Source organism: Mya arenaria, chromosome 6, assembly GCF_026914265.1.
Source record: "Mya arenaria isolate MELC-2E11 chromosome 6, ASM2691426v1".
Classification (NCBI taxonomy): Eukaryota; Metazoa; Mollusca; class Bivalvia; order Myida; family Myidae; genus Mya; species Mya arenaria.
In genome coordinates this window covers 42,564,351-42,586,595 of record NC_069127.1, presented here as the reverse complement: position 1 = coordinate 42,586,595, position 22,245 = coordinate 42,564,351, and the positions used below count along the sequence as shown (strand labels likewise).

General features: G+C 34.3%; 1 protein-coding gene across 1 annotated transcript; it reads right to left on the bottom strand.

The window, feature by feature from the left end:
• Positions 1–4,729: 4,729 nt before the first annotated feature.
• Positions 4,730–16,423, bottom strand: LOC128239239 (uncharacterized). The gene is made up of 3 exons (XM_052955788.1): positions 15,867–16,423; positions 7,192–7,305; positions 4,730–6,812 (listed from the first exon to the last, which is right to left on the bottom strand). Exons 1-3 carry the CDS (start codon positions 15,949–15,951, stop codon positions 6,469–6,471), a joined length of 543 nt encoding a protein of 180 aa, XP_052811748.1. The 5' UTR covers positions 15,952–16,423; the 3' UTR covers positions 4,730–6,468.
• Between the last annotated feature and the right edge of the window lie 5,822 nt (positions 16,424–22,245).

Below are 22,245 nucleotides of genomic sequence, written 5' to 3'. Positions count from 1 at the left end.
AGATTCAACCATTCTTCAGATTCAACCATACATCATACCAACTTCTATTTCAACAAAATGAGAGAACAATTGTAGTGTAGATCATACTGTTTCTACTCAGAACAATTATTTTCATATTTTGACCAAATATCCGTATCAATGCTATTATATAAATATCAGCTGACGCCTCGGTTGCCATTTACTTTCTCGGGTAAACATTATATGCTATCACCCTCAATGGGATCTGAAATTTATTTTATTATAGCAAATAAATAGTTTGATATTAAAAATTAAAATAATACAGTCTATGTGAACAGAAACAATTTGTTGTAATAATGAATAATCAATAACGTCTAAGAAAAACAGGTATATCACAGTCAAAATGTCTTCTATTACCCGAACTAATGCGAAAAACATTCTCAAGTTGTTGTTCAACATTGTTCAGTATTTTGGCATTTCTTCGAAGGTTTCGCTGATGTTTTCTTTGACAAGATACGCATGAAAAGGCTAACGCTTCGTTTTACTCAACGTTTTGTACTCGCCGAATCTTTTGAGTCATCTAAATCAACTAATTCCGACTCGGAGAACGAAGCAACGCGTTTATTTACATCCATAACTATCCATGCTAAAAACTAGCAATGCAATGCTAAAAAATAAATAGCAATGCAAAAGGAAATGACTCAGCTTAAATACCAAGAAGTTGGATTATGAACGATGGTAAAGGATATAATTATGTACTTCCATCTAACATAAAAAAATATACTGCTACTGGGTATATTTCGTCTATTTAGCTTATTTTACTACTCGAGCATAACAAAAGAGAGAACACAGCATTGAAATAATTATGTACAAGTATCGTATATCTGAGCTCCCTCCCCTGTTTTAAAAAACTAATTTTTATTGAAATCTGGTACTTTCGAATATGAGCTGCAACTCCTCATGGATTCAGTTGAATATTGTGGTCTATTACAAAAAGTCATGAGACAAAGCTCAAGTCTAAAACCTCATAGCATCAGTAAAACGCGGTTAGCATTTTTCCAAGAATCACACAGCTATAACTAAGTTCAAAAAGACAACTGTCGTTATCGTAATTAAGTGTACGATTGAGCGCTCGGGAATGATACAAGCCCCCAGTGAATGCTTACTGAGTTTTCGCTAATCATGCAAATGTGGTTACCCAGACATTTGCCAGTGTAAATACTTTATAAATCGTGTCATGTTTGTTGTATTGTAGCGTGTTTCTTGTTTGGTTTTTGTTTATCCTTGAGCATCATGCCTTGAAACAGGGTTTGTGTTTAGTTTAAGACTACTAGGCAGTAGTCCCTGTAATTTCCTTTCTTTTATTTAAAACAGACAAACGTTGTTACCTTTCCACTCCCATTGTATAATTATGTGCAATATGCTTTTTTTTTCACTTTTTGTATATTATTCAATTATCCTTCTTATTTGGAATCGCAGACTGTATTTACTTTAAGCAATTACTCTAATCGTTATTTTACCTAAACTTTCGTCAGTGTCGGCTCAACTAATGTCTTGTATATCGTTTTATTTGTGTGTCGTCGATATGACAACATGTGTTTCAGCCGTCGTTTACTGCCGAACATATTTATCCAGATTGAGAGGTTTATAAACATAGTTATTAAAAAACGGGAAACATATTTCCACACAGTAATGTTTTAAATGTAAACACACATAATTTTGTCTTTCTTCTTTTATCAAATGCTTATAAAATAGAACAGAACTCAATGCTAATATAGGGAAACAATAATCAATCGGTATGTTTTTGGGTTTTCTTAACATATATTTTAAGCTTAAATATTGACAAAATATTGCCCCTTTACTCTTTTAAGGATTAACCCAACTCTATGCATTAAGGTCGAATTTGTGAAGTGGCATCGCATATGATATGGAGGGACTGCACCGCTTTGATGCTTTTTCAGTTAAATAATAAAGTACGTCGAAACAAAATGTAACCAGAATAAGCCATTCAATAAAACACAAGATAACATCTAGCTTTATTAATAATATTGTCAATCTTTTTAAAGTACATGTATAACAAAACATCCCACTTCGATTGCGAAATTTAAGTCTCACTTGGTGCTTTATAAATGAATACTTACCCCCCTCCCAGACACTTGTATAAAGTTGCCTATTGTAACGCTTTCAGGCAAACACATATCTTTTTCTATCCATTGTTATTTCCAATATGTTGAGTGGTCTTTATACACACTCAAGAACACAATGACTATGATGGTTGGACATCCAATCAATAAGTTTCGAATATAAAACCTCACGATTGTCTATATATATTTCCAAATCGGTGTCTTTAACAGATAAAAGGAAATTGGGCAATTACCTGCCTGACATGGTAAACATTGTCTCTATGATATACAAATAAATAATTTTATTGCTTTTCAGTGACACATTTAATTACATGTATAAAGACTACCAAAGAGCATAAGAGTTTCGCTATTTTGGGAGAAAAAGGTTTACAGTTACAATGCAATGACATCACATCGTTCATAAGCATCACAACATACTCAAAATCGAGCCTTGTGCATCAAATAGAGCAAATACCTTATTGAATGAGATTCTTTTGACAATAACGGGTAAAATATGTGTTGGAAACGTAAAAAGGAAAGATAATACTTTCCATGAAAATCCAGATTGTTAAATTAAGCTCAACCAATAAATGATCCAGATGGTCGGTTTCTGATTTTTGTTCATATCTTTTACATTTAACACAACAAATGACCATTCATATGTGGCTCTACATTGGTCGATGTTTGAATATCAGGAGCCTTCTTTGTCACCTAAAAGATACTCACTAATTTATGAAGCCGGCTTGTTAACGGAATTATTGGGATCCCCCGTTACTATATTTTTAACTTCATGTTACATGTACATCGTTACACTTCGGAGTGAGGTCAAGGGTAGGAACGTACGTCAGGCGCACTTGCTGAAATGATTCAACGCGGTTAACCCAAACGTAAAGAAACCAGGCCCAAATTTCTCGAAACTTCTTAAACTTAACAGGCTTAAGTCGCTTATTTCAATTAGCCAAAATACATACTGAAAATGGATTTTGATAAATGAAAAATGGTTTATTCTGATAATCATACAGATTATTCCTACATAATTTCTAAAAAAATGAAGAAGTAAATACAACACATTTTTATAGAACAACAAAAATAGTGAGATTAGCTTAATCCTGTTAAAAGGGTCTTAAGAAGTTTCGAGAAATAGGGGCGAGGTGTTTTTCTCTTTTTTTACACTATTTCCAGACCGTTGAAAGTTCCATAAAAGGCAACAGCACAACGAACAAGTCTATTGATTGTGTACACGGCGATGGCCATTTCTGAAAGTAACTATTCGTATAAGCCTGAAAAAAAGAATAAGTATGGCTTTTTATAAGAATTATATTTATTGAGTTAAAAGTCAACGAAAATTAGGTGCACAATTAGCCGGGGAATGAAATAGATGTAAAAACTCAGTATAAAATAGCGATAATTTGTACAAGAATGGTATATTAAAAAAAATGCAGTTTAAAGTCACGCTATTTTATATTTTCACAGCAATCGTTCAGCTTATACACTCAATAACTTAAAATAATAGGTTAAAACACGAAATAAGCTTACACGTCTGCCTCCGGGTAGGCGTATTTATAATGCGATAAATGACATATAAACTTACTTATCAAGTAAAAATATCCTTCGAACACACCGGAGTACTTTAACAAACCACCATGTTGTTACGCTTCTTACATTTCCAACACTAAGGATTCCGCAAAATAAATTACGTTAGACACCATGATTAGGTAGTTAATACTGCAGTAAAAAGGCGAAAATTAAGGTCTAAGGGAGACAACCTGTGTTAAGAGAGTGCAGTGGGTGTTTTGGTTTCACTCTCCCTTGTCCTTTGTTGAAGGGGGTTGATTGATTGTGTGCTCTGTCTAACACTGCAGACATGTTTGCTTTTACTTTTTAGAAAACTTGATTGTTTTACTTGATCCATTTTATAATAGTGGTTAGTAATGATTTGCATCTGTTGGCTTTTGTGTTTGTCATAGTTTTACAATGTATTTGTTCATTCAGTTGCATTTATTTAATGTTGTCACATTTTATTATGACATGAGTATGACATGAGCATATTTTGTATTAAAATCCAAATAGCAGTTCCATGATATTGTTTTTAACTTCATTCAATATACACATGTACTTATAAATGTGTGTTTGGTTTCAGATGATAACAGGCATGGTAAACTAACAGTCACCGTGAGAGAGTGTGTGGTTTTGGGTGTTTTATTGCTGAAATCAGTAAGCACAATGTTGATGAATAATATTTTAGGTTGTACTGTGATGTTTTGTTGAAATCATTTGCCATCAAGATGTGTTTTATATGTTCAGGCCATTTAATTAAATCTGTCACTAAAAACGATTGAAATATATCAGATGATACCAGACTGTTTACAGCTTACTAATTATAAACGTGTTATTGTTCATTATTTGATGATTGTTAATATTTACCTTTTCAGAACGCTCAGATCTTATTTATACGTTGGTAGATGTCTGAACGTATTATTGAATACAGAGATATAGCCGAACATTGCGTTTGTTATACTTAAACTATTATACTGCTTAATGGTGATCGGGACATCATATGAACCAACCCTCGCTTAGGACTATTACAAATTCGTAAAACCTGGAATACTCTTTAAAGCAACAATACGCTACGAAAGGAAAATCTGTGAACTACTTTGATTCACTTTAAACACTATATTAATATTAATATTTATTATTTACCACAGTTTCATTTTAATCGAATAAGAAAAAAATAAAATATATATCTACATAAAGCGATCAATACAATTTAATAGAACTGCGTATGAGTAAGATTCCCGTTTCATCTACCGTCACGGTTTATATGCCAAGTCACTACTTAATGATATGCTAAAACCTATTTTTGTCGTAGGTTTAGGAGATACTTTTATTGCCGACAGGCCGCGAATGCTGCAAACCGACATAAGCAAATGAAAGACATACTCGAATACAGAGCTTGAAAATTTCCGAATGTAACGAGTGTGTTTTTCGTCCAAACCGAAGTGCTCGGGAGTTCGAGTAGGTCACGCGTTGCTTCCCTCGATTCATCATGTATTTTTTATCATCATTTAAACATTTTACTATTTTTTGGTCATATTTTTACAAGTACTGTACGCAGCTGCCGCATTCTCAATTAAATGGAGACATTTTGCAATGATTTTAAGTCGTTGTTTTCAATGACAATTCGGTTATTTCAGAGCGTGACCTTTAGGTGTGAGACAGAGGAAAAAAAACACGTTATTACACGGTACTCAATATATGCAACTACTATGCTACTGTTCTTTTACGTATAATAAACTCTAAAAAACACCCCCAAACATTGCCCTCACACCAAGGATGTGTATTATACTTACATCGCAGAATCTCTTCATTATGTTGCGTTATCAATGTATTGGACGTTTAAACGTATACACATTTTTTTTCCGTACGATTTGACCGATTATTATAACTAGCTTTAGACAAAATGGCGGCCACAGTATGTCAACGAATGATTACTTGATTACATATATAATAATCCATACAAACAGAAGATGCTCTGATTTGAAAAAAAAGAGTTTCCTACAACCGTAACAGTTTTGATAATAGTCATAATTATTTTTACACACATTCATTTGAAAATATTTCTTCCTTCACCGTTAATTGATATATCCTTATCCACTACTGTGAACATACAGATCATCATCTTGATATGGTATTTATTTTACACCGAAATACATCCTCGAGGATATTTTGTAACACTGCTTGTTGATAAAAAGCGCCTTACAGCATTGCTTCCAGTACTTTGATACATATCGCATTGACTACCTTTATCCGTATTCCACTTTTTATCGTACGGCCGTATTTCCATTCAGATGACGTCACGTTATAAAATGTATCATTACGAATTGTTGAAATGACGTAAGTAAACGAAATAGTGTGTTATTAAAATGTAAAATGTAATTTACAACGAGTTTTATAACAGATGTGTTTTTTTTAACGAAGAAGGTATAGAATAAAGTTACTTTGTTTTGAATAGATTCCTGTTATTTTTGGCTGAGTTTGATTTCGCCATATTTATAAATGTTAAAAAATGAAAGTGATACTATTTCCTATTAAATTAACCTTCTGTGATAAATAGACACGCAGATGACGAATGATATCAGACACAAATAATCAAACACACGTATGAAAAGACGGTCATTATTAAACAAATACTGATCATTGACTAAGTATACTATAATAATAATAACAACAACAACAACAACAACAACAACAATAATAATAATAATAATAATAATAATAATAATAATAATAATAATAATTATAATAATAATAATAATAATAATACAAATAATAATAAAAACAAACAATAACCTTTTTTGAACATACTTCACAACAATTTATAAATTTATCATTTATTGCTAGATATTGTCTTTGCAATCGGTTTCTTTGATGTCCTTGGACTATTTGTGGAACTACCAAGTGAGCTTTTGGAACCTGACTTTTTCAGTGAACTTTCGCGCGGTTTGCTACCAAGTGAACTTTCGCGCGTTTTGCTACCAATCTGCGCATCAGTTTGTCGGCGGTATAAGGGTTTCTTTGCAGTCGGCTTGGTCGCCTTTGTGGCACTGTCGTCCTCCTCGGCGACATCGTGAAGTTTATCGGTGTGTAACTTGCCAGTGGATGCGCACAAGTGAAGGTCCTCTAGTTCCTTTGACCGACGTCTGCCCTTACCACGGGCTCTGGCTTGTTTGACTGAAATCATAAATTAAAGGAATGTTTTAAGTTATCTTATGACAATATAAATGACAGATGCATGCATTTCATATGATCCTATGCTGTTCTACAATAATAAAGTGAATACAGACTTTTTATGTTAACATATAAATGAATCTTATATGAATGTATGGTAAATAAAGTGTAATATGTGTTATGGTGTGTTATGTTTTTCATTTTATTGTATTTCAATATACATATGATGTAATTTAATTAAAGTGTACTATGTGCTCAGTATAATATTTCGGACTGAAGTAACATGTCTACTTCCTTCAAATAAATCTAAACCATTGTCCCATACGTCTCTTGAATATCAAGTTCCAAACAATTAAAATTGAAGAGTGTAATTGAAACTCACCATTTTCATCTGCCATGTCAGATAGAAGGGCTTCCGGTATGGGGATGCCATGTTTCTTCCAGTATTTGACCAGGTCACGGAATCCCGGGTCTCCGCCCTCCGATGCGTCCTCGGCTGTAACATATGCATTTGATATATGAGCTATGGCTACAGTTTCGATCGCAATATAAAGCACTTCTAAATATCATTTGAATGTGACTTTTGAATTTACAAATGGGAGAAAGATAGGGATGGAAATCCGTCCGAAATTCTAATCGATCATCGAAAATAATCGATCATGGTTTTTAAACAATTATTAATAATAAACGAAACACACGCCTTATTTCAATCTAAGTATTAAAATCTACTTTATAGTGAATACCATGAATGAACATCAATTCTAAACTACTAGTCAGTATAATTGTTATTTAGAAGAAAGTTTTAAATGATTAAGGCTTGAGGTTTTTACCCGAATACTAAATGATTAATATTGTTCTTCTATATACGTTTTAAGGCACATGACGACAAAAAATAAAATGAAATCGATCACCGGGCGACCTCACTCGCAAACGATCGATTTTTGAAATTTCTCGGTAATCAATTTATCCCGAGGTTAAGATTCACCTCTTTAAATGCCATTGACTCGGTTGTGTTATCAGGATCAGAGTCAGTAGTAGCATTAACATCAGCAATACAACAATTTTCATTAAAGTGATGTTTATCTACTCGTATAATGTTATCGGGTTTGTAGTCAATGTTTGTTTTTGTGACATTGTTGTCTCTCGTTTAGTGTATGTTAGCCTTAATATCGTACCTCTTAACATTGTCTTCGTTAATAATAATTTAAGACTACTGGCCCTGTACCTGCACTTGTTGTATAAGTAGTAACCACAGGTTATTAACGTATATTTTTATCAGCCCCAGCTTTTACCTTATATCTGGACAAGATGACATGCATCAGTTAATGCTAATCAACAATAACACGAGATACCTTGCTATTGGAATGGGAGTCAATGATAATCCACAATAAAACAAGATACATTGCTATGGGAATGGTAGTAAATGATAATCCACAATAAAACAAGATACATTGCTATTGGAATGGGAGTCAATGATAATCCACAATAACACGAGATACCTTGCTATTGGAATGGGAGTCAATGATAATCCACAATAAAACAAGAAAAAGTTGCTATTGGAATGGCAGTAAATGATAATCAACAATAAAACAAGATACCTTGCTATGGGAATGGTAGTAAATGATAATCCACAATAAAACAAGATACCTTGCTATTTGAATGTTAGTCAATGATATTCCGCAATAAATTAAGATATCTTCCTATTGGAATGGGAGTCAATGATAATCCGCAATAAAACAAGATACCTTGCTATTGGAATGGGAGTCAATGATAATTCACAATAAAACAAGATACCTAGCTATTGGAATGGTAGTCAATAAAAATCCGCAACAAAACAAGATAGCTTGCTATTGGAATGGGAGTCAATGATAATCCGCAATAAAACAAGATACCTTGCTATTGGAATGGGAGTCAATGATAATCCACAATAAAACAAGATACCTAGCTATTGGAATGGTAGTCAATAAAAATCCGCAACAAAACAAGATAGCTTGCTATTGGAATGGGAGTCAATGATATTCCACAATAAAACAAGATACATGTACCTTGCTATTGGAATGGGAGTCAATGATAATCCACAATAAAACAAGATACCTCCTTATTGGAATGGGAGTCAATGATAATCCACAATAAAAGAAGATACCTTGCTATTGGAATGGGAGTCAATGATAATTCACATTAAAATAAGGTACATTGCTTTTGGAATGGGGGTCAATGATAATCTACAATAAAACAAGATACCTTGGTAGTTGAATGGGAGTCAATGATAATCCACAATAAAACAAGATACCTTGCTATTGGAATGGGAGTCATTAATAATCCACAATAAAACAAGATACTTCGGTAGTTGAATGGGAGTCAATGATAATCCACAATAAAACAAAATACCTTGGTAGTTGAATGGGAGTCATTGATAATCCACAATAAAACAAGATACCTTGCTATTGGAATGGGAGTCAATGATAATCCACAATAAAACAAGATACCTTGGTAGTTGAATGGGAGTCAATGATTATCCAAAATAAAACGAGATACCTTGCTATTGAAATGGGAGTCAATGATAATCCACAATAAAATACATTGGCAGTTGAATTGGAGTCAATGCTTATCCACAATAAAACAAGATACTTCGGTAGTTGAATGGGAGTCATTGATAATCCACAATAAAACAACATATCTTGCTATTGGAATGGGAGTCAATGATAATCCACAATAAAACAAGATACCTTGGTAGTTGAATGGGAGTCATTGATAATCCACAAAAAACAAGATACCTTGCTGTTGGAATGGGAGTCAATGATAATCCACAATAAAAAAGATACATTGCTATTGAAATGGGAGTCAATGATAATCCACAATAAAATACATTGGCAGTTGAATGGGAGTCAATGATTATCCACAATAAAACAAGATACTTCGGTAGTTGAATGGGAGTCATTGATAATCCTCAATAAAACAAGATACCTTGGTAGTTGAATGGGAGTCATTGATAATCCACAATAAAACAAGATACCTTGGTAGTTGAATGGGAGTCATTGATAATCCACAATAAAACAAGATACCTTGCTATTGGAATGGGAGTCAATGATAATCCACAATAAAACAAGATACCTTGCTATTGAAATGGGAGTCATTGATAATTCACAATAAAACAAGAAAAAGTTGCTATAGAAATAGGGGGCAATGATAATTCTCAAAAAAATAAAATACCAAGCTAGTGGAATAGGAGTCAATGATAATCCACAATAAAACAAGATACCTTGCTAATTAAATGGGAGTCAATGATAATCCACAATAAAACAAGATACCTTGCTATTGGAATGGGAGTCAATGATAATCCACAATAAAACAAGATACATTGGTAGTTGAATGGGAGTCAATGATAATCCACAATAAAACAAGATACCTTGCTATTGGAATGGGAGTCAATGATAATCCACAATGAAACAAGATACATTGGTAGTTGAATGGGACTCATTGATAATCCACAATAAAACAAGATACCTTGGTAGTTGAATGGGAGTCAATGATTATCCACAATAAAACAAGATACCTTGCTATTTGAATGGGAGTCAATGATAATCCACAATAAAACAAGATACCTTGCTATTGGAATGGGAGTCAATGATAATCCACAATAAAACAAGATACATTGGTAGTTGAATGGGATTCAATGATTATCCACAATAAAACAAGATACCTTGGTAGTTGAATGGGAGTCATTGATAATCCACAATAAAACAAGATACCTTGCTATTGGAATGGGAGTCAATGATAATCCACAATAAAACAAGATACCTTGCTATTGGAATGGGAGTCAAGGATTATCCACAATGAAACAAGATACTTCGGTAGTTGAATGAGAGTCATTGATAATCCACAATAAAACAAGATACCTTGGTAGTTGAATGGGAGTCATTGATAATCCACAATAAAACTAAAACAAGATACCTTGCTATTGGAATGGGAGTCATTGATAATCCACAATAAAACAAGAAAAAATTGCTATAGAAATAGGGGTCAATGATAATCCACAATAAAACAAGATACCAAGCTAGTGGAATAGGAGTCAATGATAATCCACAATAAAACAAGATACCTTGCTAGTTGAATGGGAATCATTGATAATCCACAATAAAACAAGATACATTGGTAGTTGAATGGGAGTCAATGATAATCTTCAATAAAACAAGATACCTTGCTAGTTGAATGGGAGTCAATGATATTCCACAATAAAACAAGATACCTTGCTATTTGAATGGGAGTCAATGATACTCCACAATAAAACAAGATACCTTGCTATTGGAATGGGAGTCATTAATAATCCACAATAAAACAAGATACCTTGCCTTAGAAGTGGGAGTATAAATGCAAAATTAATGATTATCTCGTGTTTTGCCTAGCCCTGTAGAGTTCTTGTGTTATTATTCGTTAATTATTTTAAAATTTGCACTGAATAATTTTTATTCCAGCTTTATGAGATTTTAATTGAAACATTTCTCCACTGGTATGCAGATCACAAATGCCAATAAAACAGAACACATACGAGCAACAAGTTGAATGGGAGTAAGTACACGACTTTCAGAAAATATTTCTGATTTCCGGGATTAAACACCCCAAGAGAAACAAATATGTATTTTGTCGAAAACTTCCATTATTCAAAATATATTGTATGCTTTGAACAAACGAAATGGTAAGCTCTAAAATAGTGATAAAACATGAAAGACTGCTTAATTCTTTAATATCTAATCTTACAGCTAAGCCTCCAACGTTGATAAGTTCGATAGGCGGCTCGTATGAACATATGTAGACAATTGACCGTATTGGTAAAGGTATTCTGTCAACTATAAAGAGCGAGTAAATTAGATCGTAAACGGGTTTTAAGTGACAATAAATCCATAAATGAATTTGAAATCCTATGTTAACCTTAATAAATAAATAGTCAATGTTTCATGTTTGACCTATATGTTTTCGTAAGAAGTGCTGATACGACTTTGTCATGCTTTTTGAAAACATTTACGTTAACAAAACAGGCCTCGCTAATTACTGTAATACAATGCAGTTGCCTGTCCTTTATTTGATTATTTGTGACTTCCTGATTGGGATTTGATAACATTGCTTATGAGGTGACGTTCGTTTACTTTTACCTTAAATATGATCGCGCAAATGTCTCCATATTAATTTTGCCCTGTTTTTTTTCTAAAGTAGTAGATAATTGTGAACCTTTTTGGGTACAATCTGGGAATTATTAACATCATACTCCCATATATTATCGTCTGTTAAAACTCAATTTCAATCAAAAGCTAGACTAAGTCAGTTTGGAGGTATAATCACACATAAAAAAAACAGTTTTATCATGGCCGATTTTTTGTAGAAATATTTGCTCGCCTGTTTTTCGAATGGTAAATGTTCGTGGCCTTGGTGTGGATAGCGTCGTTGTCTTTCTTTTTTGTTCGTTTTCTGACGTACATTTTTAAATAAATACCGCTCGTTACCAGAGAAACTGAACAAACATGTGACCTATCCCAGCGAAGAGGTTCAATATTTTGAATCATTTCACAATAAATAAATAACTACATTCGAGTCCCGTCGGCTCGAACTCCTAGGCACCGGAGTGAAATACCTCGAGCCTCGGAAAATTCGATCCAAGCGGGATTGCTTACTGAACGTATTAAGAAATCGGTCCTTAACAATCAGTTCGAGCCAACGGGCAATTCGAGCCAAGCGAGGTCGACCTAACGGGATTCGACTGTATACTAATTTACATTTTGAAAAGAAACATACTTTCATACACAAGCATGAGATCTTTAATCATATACAAATATGTTTTCATAATAGCTGCCAAACCTTAACCTTCCTTTTTTAAGGATGGCACTCATTGAACTGTTAGCTACTGGGCTTGCTTATTAGGTTTCAGGTTTAAAATAATACTGTTCATTCAAGCTTGTATACTATTTGTACAATGTTTCGGTCTCTAAAGACTCGAGTTAATTCTGTCAGTGGTGTTATTACTATTATTTTGTTAATTAGACACCTTATCGCTTTTGTCAACATCAAAGTACGTAGAAGTTGATTGTGTGCAAGTGTTTGTTTACTCTAATGATTTTAAGTTCAATTAAACATAAACTGCAGACCTAATGAATAACGATCAAAAGAGCTGCCATCTAATCTTCTAATCTAATGCATGCTTAATTTTGTTTGCATGAAGAATTAACCGTTGGACACTTCCTTCGACTGTATAGTTAGTTAGCTAGCCTTTCTGTGGTAGTTTCAATATAGCTTTGGATGACACATGTTGTTAGTCATTCAGACATGTCTAAGTTCTATCCATACTTATACGCACATGTCAAACGATGCATCTTAGTTTGTACGATTAATTTTACAGACATACGTCTTAAATTTGGCTCAGGCTCACGGTTATATTTGATATATTTCGGCGTCAAAATATAATTAGATTTAAGAAAAAAGCTAAAATATTCTTTATGCTACAGTCGAACCCCGTTGGTTCGATCTCCTTGGGACCGGCGAACATACATCGAGCCTCGGAAAATTCGGGAATGCTTACGTTCAGTATATAAAAATCGGTCCTTTACATCCAGTTTGAGCAAAAGAGGAATTCGAGCAAACCGAGTTCGAGCCTACGGGGTTCGACTGTATATAAATAAAGATTTGTCATTAATTGTTGAACACAATGACTGTTATGTCAAAATAATTAGTATCAAGTTAACTGACGACCTCAACGACGTCAGGATAATTATTAAGATTTTCAAATACGCCGTATCAAAAAGACAAAATTCTATGTCAGACTTTACTGATGTCACTGAACATACAGATACACGTTTTACTTTCAGAGTAACGTATTAACATAAGCAAGACGTTAGTTATTTCTCATAGAATTAGCAAATTATCAAACATATTTGACATATTTTTGGTTAAATCCTGTACTTTTACCTATCCTAATATATTTAAATGTACAAACTTGTTTTTAATCGTTATTTTATTTTCACCATTTTACCATTGAAGGACGTTATGCGGAGATGTTTGAAGAAAACGTTGTGATCCTAAAGACATTTATCGAAGTATATAGAACTTACACATGTTGGAATAATACAATTTAGTGTTTATCATGATTTCGTTTTTTTGCACGTATTTTGTAACAATACAATCGCATGATAAATTCGCACGAGTGCTAAAATGGCACTATTTTCTTATAAGTGCATGGGCTCTTATACAATTACCACAATACAAAAGCATGAAAGTGAATTATACAATTAGTGTTCAGAACATCTTTGAACTTCAGCAATCGGGCAATCTTAAATGAAATAAAGGGCAGGGTTCTTATGTTTCCATGTTAATGAAAGCATGTAACACGACTCTAAGATATGCCAATAAATCACGGGGGAACAATGCAAATTATCAGCTGTTCAATACCTCTGTTAATTAGTATAGTCTGTCCTTGGCTTTGATATGGATTGTTCTGAACCCAATTGACGACAATGTTCCAATGCTTACACTTCTATCAACGTCACGCGACTGGCACAATGTTTATCCCCTTTCAACCGTCAAAAAACAGGAACAAGTTCAATAACAATAAAAACAACTTTTGCTTAGCAGTAAGTTTGTCAAAGCCCCTTTACATTGGCAAAGACGCATATCAGAAGTTAATAAACAGAAAGTATTCAGCAATAAGCATAATATGAACTTTACCATTGGAAAACAAGGCATGTTTATAGTGGTTGTGTTGACGTCTTTCGGCAATTAGCTTGTCAACGCCTCTTGGCATTTACAAAAATGCATGTAAACAGTTAAACATACATTTATTTAGCAATTTTCATAACAGTAAAGTTTGCCACTGACAAAGAAGGCATGTAAAGGGGTATACGAGACATCAGTCAGCAATGAACTTGGTTTTACAGACATATTTAATTGGAAGCTTCATATTAAATACCCCAATATATTTCAACAGTAGAAAAAAATATTAAAAAACTAAAATGGTAAAATCAGAAAATGTCTTCATACATCAATTATCATGATGTTAGAAAGAAATTACGTATTAACTTCACTTCTATTTTTAAACATTTTATATTTATATACAAACAAACTCATACTTTTATTTTCGATTTAAATGCCATATATAGAGATTTTCAGTAAATCCTTTAACTCCGTTAAATTATTAGATTTTCAATTTCCATTTATCTTCCCCTTCTGCTATATGGATTCACACAAATATCGTCCTTAGTTTCTGTGTGTACGAGAAGGAAATTATTGTCTCTTTCCACTGCATTTAAGTTTCAGAGTCGGCAATTTCTTTCATCTCTTGGAATATTAGAATAACGATCCATTTTTTTTTTATAACAAATGGATTAGAATGACATATGGAATCATGGATAACAATTATGCATGTACGAACAGCCTTCTTTAAACAGTGACGAAAATAATGGGTCTTCATGGTCTTATAGGTTTTATAGTAAGGTTTTGAACTCTTATTTTGGTCTCATATCAAATATATTATTAATAAAAACGTGTGTGATTAACTTTAGAAGTATCACGGAACATTAAAAAAACGTTACAAAAAGGACGTTGACATCCTCCTTGCATATGACGTAAATTGTCCGGCCGCGTTACGTCATATTTACTTAATGTGTCTATGCGCTTACGGTTCATTTAAGGTGCGAGCCATGCAATTAGGGAAATGTTCAATTGATTATATCAGGTTGAATGACGTAATAATTTGTAAAGTCTGTACAAAGAATACCATTTTGCACATCTTCACATAACATGTACGATGTTTCCATTTTGGCTGAGGCTGCAGTGCGGCAATATGTCATGCAATACATTGTCATAAAACGTGAATAAAAATAAGTAAACTTAAAACGCTTTTTAATATCGAAATATTGACTGATGGAAATTAAAGTTGGTGTTTTTTTTTTTTATCTCAGAAGGCTATACACCTAATAATAAAGGAATATAGAAAGTCATAATGATAATTAAATTACAACTGTTTCCTATTGTACTTTATGGTAATTTAAAGAAAGGAGTTATAAACAATGCGTTTACCTTCCATGGAAGCGTTTTTCCCACACTTGACGCGTAGCCGGCTCATGCGTCTACGCATGGCCACGTACTCCGCTGAATCCGACATCCTCCCTTCCGTCCGTCCGTTCTGTTCTGGGATTTCTTTTGTTCAATTTATATATCATATGTCGTTGCGTTCTTCCGTTCCTTTTTTGGCGTTTTTTTATTAAGAGGTATTTGAATACTTGATTTTATTTATCTAACAGATTAAGTGCTTCTATTTTTCCTTGTACGTTTCCGCTGCCCTCGCCAATTATCAAACTCATTTTACTCTGTTAGCATGTTTAATTTCTTTCACTTTTCCACCTTCCTACCTACATCAAACACAATAGTTTTAGTTCTCAAGTACTTCTGCTTTATCTTAAACTTTGTCTTAACATTCGGTTCTAATATTGTCAACTTTGTGAACGGAATTCACTTAAATTCTACAGAAGTAACAATAGGATCACTGTCCACTTCATTTAGGAATTACAAATATTGCCTTAACGCTTTATTTACAGCAGTGCACATTAGCGGTGCCGTGTTGACAATTCCGCTTGTGAAAGTCGTATGTATGTCTTATCTGCCGGTCCTTACGAGCGACAAATATTGTGTTACTCGTATTTCCTTCTATTGTAGATCGAACTTTAAATCAAACGGACGCGGCGCATGAAAGGGCACCGGATCGTACCGCGTTGATAACATTTGACAGATCACAAACGCGGGACGAGGTCTTTTGGTTGTGCGGTATGTCTTTGAATTTTGTAAACGTAACGAATGAGAGAGAAAGGGTGACTGATAAATTAGTTCACATTCCGAGTTTAAAACCTCTTGAACTCTCCCAGGACTATGTATACATGACGAAGGGTTTTCAAACTCTATGCATATCGTATGGTAATCGAACTCTCCAGGAGTACTTATACACACCGAATAGTTTTAAGCTGTCTGGGATTGTGTATACATAGCGAATGGTATTCAAGCTCCCTGGGACTGGGTATACATGGCGAATGCTATTCAATCTCCCTGGGGCTGTGTATACATAGCCAATGGTCTTCAAGCTCTCTGTGACTGTGTGTACATAGCGAACGGTATTCAAGCTCTCTGGGACTGTGTATTCATAGCGAACGGAATTCAAGCTCTCTGGGACTGTGTATACATAGCGAACGGTATTCAAGCTCTCTGGGACTGTGTATTCATAGCTAATGGTATTCAAGTTTCTGTGAATGTGTTTTCATAGTGAATGGTATTCAATCTCTCTGTGACTATGTATACATAGCGAATACTATTCAAGCTCTCTGGGTCTGTGTTTACATAGCTAACGGTATTCAAGCTCTCTGGGTCTGTGTTTACATAGCTAACGGTATTCAAGCTCTCTGGGTCTGTGTTTACATAGCTAACGGTATTCAAGCTCTCTGTGTCTGTGTTTACATAGCTAACGGTATTCAAGCTCTCTGGGTCTGTGTTTACATAGCTAACGGTATTCAAGCTCTCTGTGGCTGTGTTTACATAGCTAACGGTATTCAAGCTCTCTGGGTCTGTGTTTACATAGCTAACGGTATTCAAGCTCTCTGGGTCTGTGTTTACATAGCTAACGGTATTCAAGCTCTCTGTGGCTGTGTTTACATAGCTAACGGTATTCAAGCTCTCTGGGTCTGTGTTTACATAGCTAACGGTATTCAAGCTCTCTGTGGCTGTGTAAACATAGCTAATGGTATTCAAGCTCTCTGTGACAATGTATACATAGCGAATGGTATTCAAGCTCTCTTGGACTATGTATACATGGCGAATGGTAATCAAGCTCTCTTGGACTATGTATACATAACGATTGGTATTCAAGCTCTCTTGGACTATGTATACATAGCGATTGGTATTCAAGCTCTCTGTGACTGGGTATACATAACGAATGGTATTCAAGCTCTCTGTGACAATGTATACATAGCGAATGGTATTCAAGCTCTCTGGGACTGGGTATACATAGCGAATTGTATTTAAGCTCTCTGTGACAATGTATACATAGCGAATGGTATTCAAGCTCTCTTGGACTATGTATACATGGCGAATGGTATTCATGCTCTCTTGGACTATGTATACATAGCGATTTGTATTCAAGCTCTCTTGGACTATGTATACATAGCGATTGGTATTTAAGCTCTCTGGGACTGGGTATACATAGCGAATGGTATTCAAGCTCTCTTGAATTATGTATACATAGCGAATGGTGTTCAAGCTCTCTGGGACTGTGTAAACATAGAGAATTGTATTCAAGCTCTCTGGGACTGTGTATTCAAAGCTATTGGTATTCAAGCTCTCTGGGACTATGTAGCGAATGACACTCAAACTCATAGCAAATGGTATTCAAACTTTTAAATATATATATTTATGATTGATGCTCAAGACATACTTACTTTAATTAATCAAAGAACCAAATATATTGATAACACCTGGCCCCAATATCACAAAAAAACTTAAGTCAAATCTCAATCTTAATCTCAACTCATTTTACCACATAAAAGCATCAAATCTTGCATGTTTTTTATACTTTTTGAACACGTATTTTCTCATGGAATGTGTTATTGAAAGATTTTGATAATATTTTAAAGAAACCTTATTAAAAGTAATGGTTAAAAGGCAATGAATTGAACTCAAGTTCATTTTGGGCTGTATAATATTTTTCCATTGGAATCTAGACCAAAGGTTTTAATCAACATATTCATATAAGAATGCGGTTTAAAAAATGTGTGAAAACATATATATTTTTTCCAATAAATTTTGATGTTATATGGTAAAATGAGTTGCGATTGAGGTTGAGATTTGACTTAAGTATTTTTGTGATATTGGAGCCTGATCCATTTGTGGTCAAATACAAGAAACGAGATCAAGTAATGGTTATAAATGTTATCACTTTTCTTGTTTCTTAATATTTATGCTTTAACGCATTACAAAAGTCTAATAAACCTTTTCCTAACACTCTTGTGTATTACCTTTTTAATTTAATATTAAATAGCTAGTTTGCAATACTAGCAAACTCACAACATATTTATCATGATTTGTCAAATAACGTAAACGAATTATGGACGTTTTCACTCCATCTATTTCATCATCGTCCTGTTAATTGTTGAACTGCAACAATGATAGGATTACTTGTAGAATGGGGTAATTTAAGACTAATATAAATTCACTTTGGAATTCAGCACTATTTAAGATAACTTCTTTAGAGTGTAATCTATATCGACACCAGGTTGTTACAATTAATATTTGTCAAATGGCATACAATGGTCCTTTCAATTAAATACTATATTAAAAGCAATGTTGTTTCAATATCCATGGTCTCAACAGAATGTAAAAGCTATATTTCTGCCGCTTCATTCAAACTGATAAACCTATAAAAAGTAATTAGATCCGCAATAACTCAAGTTTAAATACGACTGAATTTATTACATTTATTACATTGTAATTGTTTGTCGTAGCCGAGATATCTTTAAGCAGTGACACCTGAGTAGATTATGATACATCGCAATAATTTCATGACACACAGGGTCATAAAGACGCATTGATTTAGGGTAAACTTTCTCAATTAAAGGGACTCGCTAAGATGCATTGGTTTAGGGTAAACTTTCTCAGTTAAAGGGACTCGTTTAGATGCATTGATTTAGGGTAAACTTTCTCAGTTAAAGGGACTCGCTAAGATGCATTGGTTTAGGGTAAACTTTCTCAGTTAAAGGGACTCGCTAAGATGCATTGGTTTAGGGTAAACTTTCTCAATTAAAGGGACTCGTTTAGGTGCATTGATTTAGGGTAAACTTTCTCAGTTAAAGGGACTCGCCAAGATGCATTGATTTAGGGTAAACTTTCTCAATTAAAGGGACTCGCTAAGATGCATTGATTTAGGGTAAACTTTCTCAATTAAAGGGACTCGTTTAGATGCATTGATTTAGGGTAAACTTTCTCAGTTAAAGGGACTCGCTAAGATGCATTGATTTAGGGTAAACTTTCTCAATTAAAGGGACTCGCTAAGATGCATTGATTTAGGGTAAACTTTCTCAGTTAAAGGGATATTTAAAACATATCTAATAAGATTATATAAAGAAATTTAAGAAAGTGGAGGGGGCTAGATAAAAAAAACCCTGACCAATTACTCTACATGATGTTTATTTACACTTTTTAACAGATTTTGTTAAAATATGACCAAGTGACAATCTAAATTGTCGCAGGTGTGAGGAACAGGATTGTAATTTATATGCTGACAGTCACATATGTCCTTATCTTCACATAAGTATAAAGAATATTTCCAAACATTTTTTCTTCTATAAACAGCATGATCCTAGATAGCCCACACGCAAGTCGAAATGCCATTTAACAAAATCATAGGAAGATTTCGGCAAGTTTCAGGGTTTTCATTGTAAAGTGTATGTTATCCATGTTACGATGTTCCTTCCTTTGATTGATTTGTAATGGATTTAATATTGTCATTATAAACGAGTAATATGTCAATAACGAGAGAGAAACAGCTGTCGATAACTTAAAAGCAGTATGTATGCAAATTAGGTTCATCTATACGTATATTTGTCAAATGTAGCTTGCAACTAAATGACGTCTATATATCTATCAAAACTAAATCACTGTTCTGCCTAACAAAAGAAAGACCCTGTCGAACTGAATGATAAGCACACATCATGACAAAACAGCAAATGGTATGTTAAGTGATCAATGGACGAAATGTTATCATGTCGAGCCCATTAAGTCAGCATTTTACCACGCAAGTGGGTAATCTCCAAACACGTTTCGCTCATCAAACCTGCATTAACTAGCTCAATAAAGAAAGGTAGAATTCATCTCAAGGCTGTGATAGAGCTGTGACCAACTTCAGATGAGCTTGTTTTTTTAATAATGTAAATCCGGCGTTCCATGTAAAGAATTTACAGACTGTCTTGGCTGAATACTTGAGACATTGAACATGACAATGCAAAGATATCTTCGCAATAAACTTCTTTGTGCATTGCACTTTTTCATCCCATTAATCATCTGTTCATTCTGTGACAATAAGCAATCAATTTGAAGTATCATCATATCTTAGTAATTAATCAATGAGAAGGATCAACGTGAAGAAGTAAGCAATGAATGAGAAACATCAAACTGGCTTAGTATGCAGTTAATGAGAAACATCAAACTGGCTTAGTAAGCAGTTCTTGAGAAACATCAACATTGCTTAGTAAGCAGTTCATGAGAAACATCAACATGACTTAGTAAGCAGTTCATGAAAAACATCAACATGGCTTAGTATGCGGTTCATGAGAAACATCAACATGGCTTAGTAAGCGGTTCATAAGAATCATCAACATGACTTAGTAAGCGTTTCATGAGAAACATCAACATGGCTTAGTAAGCAGTTCATGAGAAACATCAACATGGCTTAGTACGCAGTTCATGAAAAAAATAAACAAGGCTTAGTAAGCAGTTCATGAGAAGCACCAACATGGCTTAGTAAGCAATTTATGAGAAGCATCAACATGGCTTAGTAAGCGGTTCATTAAATGCACTAACATGGCTTAGTAAGCAGTTCATGAGAAGCACCAACATGGCTTAAAAGCATCAACATGGCTTAGTAAGCAATTCGTGAGAAGCACCAACATGGTTTAGTAAGCAATTCATGCGAAGCATCAACATGGCTTAGTAAGCAGTCCATGTAAAGCATCAACATGGCTTAGCGAGCATTTCATGAAAATCAACATGGCTTAGTCTGCAGTCCATGTAAAGCATCAACATGGCTTAGCGAGCAGTCCATGTAAAGTATAAACATGGCTTAGTAAGCAATCCATGAGAAGCAACAACATGGCTTAGTGAGCAGTTCATGAGAAGCATCAACATGGCTTAGCGAGCAGTCAATGTGAAGCATCAACATTGCTTAGTGAGCAATTCGCGAGAAACATCAACATGGCTGCTTAGTAAGCAATTTGTGAGAAGCATCAGCATGGCTTAGCGAGCAGTCCATGTGAAGCATCAACATGGCTTAGCGAGCATTTCATGAAAATCAACATGGCTTAGTCTGCAGTCCATGTAAAGCATCAACATGGCTTAGCGAGCATTTCATGAAAATCAACATAGCTTAGTCTGCAGTCCATGTAAAGCATCAACATGGCTTAGCGAGCAGTCCATGTAAAGTATAAACATGGCTTAGTAAGCAATCCATGAGAAGCAACAACATGGCTTAGTGAGCAGTTCATGAGAAGCATCAACATGGCTTAGCGAGCAGTCAATGTGAAGCATCAACATGGCTTAGTAAGCAATCCATGAGAAGCAACAACATGGCTTAGTGAGCAGTTCATGAGAAGCATCAACATGGCTTAGCGAGCAGTCAATGTGAAGCATCAACATGGTTTAGCGA

Bases quoted from the DNA above. Each gene is read 5' to 3' on its own strand.
- LOC128239239 (XM_052955788.1), bottom strand. From the start codon at position 15,951: ATGTCGGATTCAGCGGAGTACGTGGCCATGCGTAGACGCATGAGCCGG. The intron at 7,306-15,866 runs GTAAACGCATTG...CATATGTTACAG, and splicing joins GAAAAACGCTTCCATGGAAG to CCGAGGACGCATCGGAGGGC. The intron at 6,813-7,191 runs GTGAGTTTCAAT...TTATGATTTCAG, and splicing joins TGACATGGCAGATGAAAATG to TCAAACAAGCCAGAGCCCGT.